The 6690-nt window shown below is 55.4% G+C and overlaps 1 protein-coding gene across 1 annotated transcript; it reads right to left on the bottom strand.

Moving 5' to 3' along the window:
- Positions 1–4190: 4190 nt before the first annotated feature.
- Positions 4191–5123, bottom strand: LOC311166175 (olfactory receptor 14J1-like; the record flags this gene model as incomplete). Its single annotated transcript, XM_084227644.1, has 1 exon — positions 4191–5123. The coding sequence occupies one exon, from the start codon at positions 5121–5123 to the stop codon at positions 4191–4193; it is 933 nt and encodes a 310-aa protein (XP_084083770.1).
- Positions 5124–6690: the final 1567 nt, after the last annotated feature.

Genomic DNA, 6690 nt, shown 5'->3' with positions numbered 1-6690 from the left:
ACATTTAACAGAATTTAACAGCGATTCAACATATATTAAGCAACTTAGCAAAAAAACAGTTCTTAGCAGCATTTGACTTCATTTAGACCTTGTGATTTAGCCTTACCTACAGACCTGACTGACTCAGCTATCCAAGGCACTCAGACCCCTCAGAGAGCAGCATTTCTGCCACATTTCCCCAGCACAGGCACTCCTGTGTGCACACAGACGCAAAGAGTCAGTGCAAGGCACCTGTGAGGAATTCCCCTGAGGGCAGGGAATGCTCACTGCTGATGCTTTGGCATCTCCCCAGTGGGTGAAGGGCTGAGCCTGGAGGAGTGGGGGGATCGGCCCAGGCTCTGTGGTTGTTTGGGATCCCCGAGTGCAGCAAACGGGAGAGTTCCCGGCTGGGAGAGGCCCCACTCAGAGGGAGTCGCTGGCCCAGCAGAGCTCCAAGGGCTCCTTTTGGAGCGCTGTTTGCAGGGCCCCACGAGAGGGGCTTCAGTCCCAGAAATGGTTCATCCTGGCCACACTTGGCATCAGCAGCTTTCTTTGGCAGTGGGAGAACAGGGATGTTGTGCCACTGAGGGAACAGAAACAGTTCCCAGGGCTGCTCCTAAAGGAACCAGGAGCTGTTTGGGCAGCAGCAATGCCTGGGGCAGACAGTGTTTGTGATGAGCTGCAGAAGAGCTGAGCCCAGGGGCTGTTGGCCGAGGCCCAAGGAGCATTTCTCAGCTGGCAGGGCGGCCTGAGAAGGGGAGGGGGGAATGCAGCAGCACAGGGCCATGGAACCAAGGGAGCCTTGTGACACTGTGGGGCCCTGTGAGACCAAGGGAGCCTTGTGACACTGTGGGGCCCTGTGAGACCAAGGGACCCTTGTGACACTGTGGGGCCCTGTGAGACCAAGGGAGCCTTGTGACACTGGGGGGCCTCATGGAATCATGGAGACCGTGACATTGCTGGGCCTCATGGAACCAAGGGGACTGTACTGACGCTGTGTGGCTCCATGGAATGTAGGGATCCTTGTGACACTGAGAGGCCTCATGGAACCATGGAGACCATTGTGACACTTTGGGGTGTCATGGTAACAAGGGACTGTTGAGACACTGTGAGACCCCATGGAGCCAAAGGGGTTGCAAAGCCGCATGGAACCATGGAGACACCATAAGGACACTTCACAGCCTTGGGGAATCAAGGGGCCATTATGATACAGAGGGGCCTCAATGGATCATGGAGACCATTGTGACACTATGAGGCCCCAGGGAATAAGCAAAGCATTGTGATACTGTGATGCCTCATGGAACCAGTGAGACCATTGTGACCCTGGGGGTCCCCACAGAACCAAGAGGACCATTGTGATCTTGTGGGGCGTGGTGAAACCAAGAGGCCTTCGTGACAATTCAGGGCTGCATGGAACCAAAGGTCCCTTGTGACACTGCAGGACCTCATGTCATCAGGGGTCCATTGTGACCCTGGGAATCCAAAGGAGACCATTGTGACACTGCAGGGCTGCATGGAACCAAATCTCCAGGGAGACACAGAGGCACCTCCTGTCATCAATGGTCCATTGTGACACTGTGGAGCCAAAGGAGATCATTGTGACACAGCAAACCCCCAGGGTCCAAAGCTCCATTGTGACATTGCAGGGCTCATGGAATAGAGGAGTCATGTGACGTTGTGGGGCCTGGGGAACCACGGAGACCATTGTGACATTGCAAGGCCTCATGGAACCAAGTGGACAGTGATGCTTCTCAGGGACTCATGGAAAAAAAGAAACATGTTTGACACAGTGGTGGCTGTTGGGCCCAAGAGGCCATTGTGACACTGTGGAACCAAGGAGAGCATTGCTGCACTGCCAGACTTCATAGAACCAAGGATCCATTGTGACACTGCTGGGCCAAAGGATCCAAGGAACTTTGTGACATCAAGGGATCTCAGGGAACCAAAAGGACATTGTGATGCTGGGAGGCCTCATGGAATCTTGGAGAGCATTGGGACACTCTGGGCCTCATGGAACCGTGGTGACACCAAATTGGCTGGGAGTGTTGATCTGCTGGAGGGTAAGAGAGCTCTGGACAGGGCCCTGGACAGCCTGGATCCAGGGACCAAATCCAACAAGGTGAGGTTTAACAAATCCAAGTCCCGGATCCTGCACTTTGGCCACAGCAACCCCTGCAGCACTACAGGCTGGTGACAGAGTGGCTGGACAGCGGCCAGGCAGAAAGGGACCTGCAGGCACTGATGGACAGCAGGCTGGACATGAGGCAGCAGTGTGCCCAGGTGGCCAAGAAGGCCAATTGCTCCTGGCCTGGATCAGGAATGGTGTGGCCAGCAGGAGCAGGGCACTGATTCTTCCCCTGTGCTGGGCACTGGTTGGGCAGCACCTCGAGAGCTGTGTCCAGTTCTGGCCCCCCAATTTAGGAAGGACATGGAGGGGCTGGAGTGGGTCCAGAGAAGGGCAACAAGGCTGGGGAGGGGTCTGGAGCACAAGTCCTGTTCAGAGGGGCTGAGGGAGCTTGGGTTGTTTTTCCTGGAGTAGAGGAGGCTCAGGGGGGACAAGGCAGTGTCAGGGCACAGGTTGGACTTGAGGATCTCCATGGCCTTTTCCAACATTGCTGATTCTGGGATTCTCTGAAATCACCCTTGCAGCAGTTGCAGGATGAGCCCTGGGCCTCCTCTTGAGAAGCTCCAGCAGCCCAGGTCCCTCAGCTTCTCCTGCCAGCCCCAAAGCCCATCCGGTCAGTCTTGCAGAGCCTCTGCAGCCCCTCTGCATTGCCCAGAACAGGGAGCCCCAGAGGCAGACACAGCAGCCCAGATGTGCCCCCCTGGCCTGTGGTGCCTCTGGCAGGGGAGCAGCACGAGGCACTGCAGGAGCCTGCAGACAATTCCTGTAGCACTTGTAGGATGATCCTGCTGCCCAAGGGCCGTTCCCATGGTGCCAAATCGGGAACTGCAATGGGGAGTGGGGCCAGAGAGGAAAGGGCAAACAGGGATGGGCTGTTTGCAGGGGAGGGAACAGGGGTGGGCAATAGGAGGAAATCTGAATCAGGAAGAGTAAGGACAGCAAAGGTGAAGCAAACGAAATGCTCAGGACAGTTTGGGGGTGGCTGCCAGGCAGCTCTGGCTCTGAGCAGCAGCGTCTGCAGTGGGACAGGAAACTCCCAGCTGATGGGAACAAACTTTCTGGCTGACTGCAGAGGCCAGGACAAAGCTGAGTGGTTTCCCTGCTGTCCCCCAGCCCTTGCTGGCCCCAGGGGCTGATGGCATTTGTGCTCCCTCAGGTTCATGTCTGCACACCAACAGCCTGGGGGTGCTCCCCCTGCTCTGTGCAATGCAAACAGGGGCTGCTGAGCCAGGTCTGCCGGGTCTGTGCCTGCAAGGATGGGGCACCTGTGTGAGCTGGGGAGAGGCCAGGGCTGCAGAGGGGGGATGTTGTTGGCAGCTCCATGAGGACGCTCTGGGATGCTGCCCTGGGCTGTCCATCGCACTGGGGATGGATCAGCCCCTGCTCTGCTGCTCCTTCCTGTCTCCCCCAGGGCCCTTGCAGAGCACCAGCCATGCTTTTTGCCCCCAGCCTGCCAACAGCCACCCTGGGGCTGCTCTCAGGGCTTTTCTGTGCTGAGCATTGACGTGGGCGTGTTCTTGAGAGAGCCTGGGCAAGGGGCCTGGAGCCCCCAGGGCATGGTCTGAGGTGTCAGCGCTGCCCCAGCAGTGCCCATGGCCTGTCCCTGCTGCAGCCCCGGAACTGCCACCCCAGGGCTGTGCCCAGCCCCGAGAGCACTCAGGCCCTCCAGCAACACCAGGGCCACCAGGGCAGTGGGGCAGGGCCACGGGAGCTGCACTAGCAACACCAAGTGCTGCTGCTCCTGGGCACAGCTGCTGTGCCAGCACTGATCTGCCCCCAGCTCTGCACACAGACATTGCTGCTTCAGCTCCAGAGAAGACAACAAAAGGGGCATCTCTGGAGAAGACTTTGCTGGGAGATCCTTTAGTTCAATTAAAGCCACTGAGAGCGCAGCCCCTCATTGACACAGTCTGTGGCCACAGGGAATGTGGAGAGAAACAAAATGAGAAATGGCACAAACAATGACATTTCTTTGTGGACAATATTATCTACGTAAAACACATAAAAAGAACCTCCAAAATGAAACCAGCAAGAAGTATCAAAGATGACTTTTATTACATGTGATTTGCAGAAATTGTCCAGCAGTTTAATGTTTCCAAAACCATCCAGTCATCAGTGTCCACATTGCAGCCTTGAGCTCCTGGTTCCTCAGGCTGTAGATGAGGGGGTTCAGGGCTGGAGGCACCACTGAGTACAGAACTGACAGGGCCAGATCCAGGGATGGGGAGGAGATGGAGGAGGGCTTCAGGTAGTAAAATATACCAGTGCTGACAAAGAGGGAGAGCACAGCCAGGTGAGGGAGGCAGGTGGAAAAGGCTTTGTGCCGTCCCTGCTCAGAGGGGATCCTCAGCACGGCCCTGAAGATCTGCACATAGGAGAAAACAATGAACACAAAACAGCCAAAACCCAAACAGGAGCTAAGTGTAATGAGCCCTAGTTTCCTGAGGTTGGAGTGAGAGCAGGAGAGCTTGAGGATTGGTGGGACTTCACAGAAGAACTGTCCCAGGGCATTGCCCTGGCACAGGGGCAGGGTAAATGTATTGGCTGTGTGCAGCAGAGCATTGAGAAAGCCACTGGCCCAGGCAGCTGCTGCCATGTGGGCACAAGCTCTGCTGTCCAGGAGGGTCCCGTAGTGCAGGGGTTTGCAGATGGACACGTAGCGGTCGTAGCACATGATGGTGAGAAAGGAAAACTCTGCTGAGATTAAGAACATAAAGAAAAAGAGCTGTGCAGCACATCCTGAGTAGGAGATGGCCCTGGTGTCCCAGAGGGAATTGTGCATGGCTTTGGGGACAGTGGTGCAGATGGAGCCCAGGTCAGTGAGGGCCAGGTTGAGCAGGAAGAAAAACATGGGTGTGTGCAGCTGGTGGCTGCAGGCTACGGCACTGATGATGAGGCCGTTGCCCAGGAGGGCAGCCACGGAGATGCCCAGCAAGAGGCAGAAGTGCAGAAGCTGCAGCTGCCGCGTGTCTGACAAGGCCAGCAGGAGGAAGTGGCTGATGGAGCTGCTGTTGGACATTTGCTGGGGCTGGGCATTGGGTTCTGCCATGGAGAAAAATTCAGTGAAGAGTTAGAGGACATACCTGTAACCAAAATCAAAGCCATTTCCCACACACCCTCCCCCAGAAGACACAGATACAGTCTTTAGTGGTTTTGAATTCTGGGGTTTTCTTTCTAAGCTCCCCCCATATCTCTCTTGGTATTCTTCAATATCAGAAACCCTCAGCAGTTCTGCTACACTCAGGGACAACAGAGAAAGTTTTGTGAGGCCAAGTGATGAGTGGAGAGTGAGGAGAGATGGTCTGTCATTCCGGCCTGTTCAGAGTTTCTCTGGGATTTAACCTTTCTCAGGGGGAGGGTGATCACCTTCCCCGGCTTCCCCTAAAATGTCACCAGGTACTGCTGAGAGCAGATGGATTCACCCCAGCCCAGCTCCACATTTGTAACCAAGGACTCACATTGCTCATTTCACCAACCCAGCAGCATTTTCAGTGTCAGAACACCTCTGCCTTTCCCCATCAATCTTATAACTCAGAGATGCTCTAGGACAGCTTTGCATCCTGGATTGAAGCTCCCAGCTTGGAATGAAACCTCAGAGGGACTTCCAAGTGTCCTTATGGTGGCATTGGATTCAGGGAGATGCAGCTCCTTCCCTGGCTGCACTGACAGCACTGCCCAGAGACAGGCACTGGGGACAGTGTCACCCTGAGCCAGCTGTGCCCCCTGCCAGAGCCCCCAGGGCCGGGCAGCTGCTCCCAGCCCTGTGCTCTGCAGAGGGAACTGGGCCCAGGGCTGCAGAGCTGCCCCACGGCTCTGCTGCAGCTCTGCCTGCACAGGAGGGGCTGCACGCCTTGGAGCCCCAGCCCTGAGGGCAGAGGCTTGGCTGGGGCCACAGGAGGGAGGGGGCTTGTTCAGAGGGAGGGGCTGCACTGGAGGGGATCCTGTGGGCATCTCTAAAATCTCCCTGCCACAGCATTTCTGGGTTTGTTTTCTCTCATTGCCTGGTTTTCTCTCTGCTTCCTGAAAATTTTCCTTTTACAGGTGTTTCCCTGTGCCTGATCTCTCCCTGCCAGCACTCACAGACCCCAAATCTCTGTGCACCTTCCTTGGCCCTACAGAACCCTGCCTGTTTGCAGGGCACTGGCTGGGGCAGGTTCTGTTTGCAGCTTGGAGAAAGGACAGCTCAGACTGAGCCTGAGGGGTCCAGCAAAGGTGATGCTGCTGCTGTCCATGGGCAGAGTGGCTGAAAGGACATTAGGGATCTCCTGTGAACCTATTGATCACTGGAAGTAACAGTTTGGATGTATCAGGCACTTGACAAAATTCATAATATCCTTAATATTTATCCCCTCTCCCTGCCATTCTCCAATAGTAGGAAACTGAATACAAAGTCTTTGGAAATTCCTTCCTTTTTATCAAAATCCTTGTCTTGGAAATATTCTATGACTGGTCAGAAACCCTCACCATGTCAGAGCTTCATGAGCATTTCACCTCCCCTGCACCAGAAATATTCAGAGTTGTACTCACAGAGTCTGCAGGCATTGGGATGTTGCAGCTTTAGGAGATGGCTCCAGGAGCTGCAGCTG

The sequence above is a fragment of the Fringilla coelebs genome (genome assembly GCF_963513975.1).
Source record: "Fringilla coelebs genome assembly, contig: SCAFFOLD_64, whole genome shotgun sequence".
Classification (NCBI taxonomy): domain Eukaryota; kingdom Metazoa; phylum Chordata; class Aves; order Passeriformes; family Fringillidae; genus Fringilla; species Fringilla coelebs.
The sequence above is the reverse complement of the archived record's forward strand: the minus strand, read 5'-3'. Positions and strand labels throughout refer to the sequence as shown.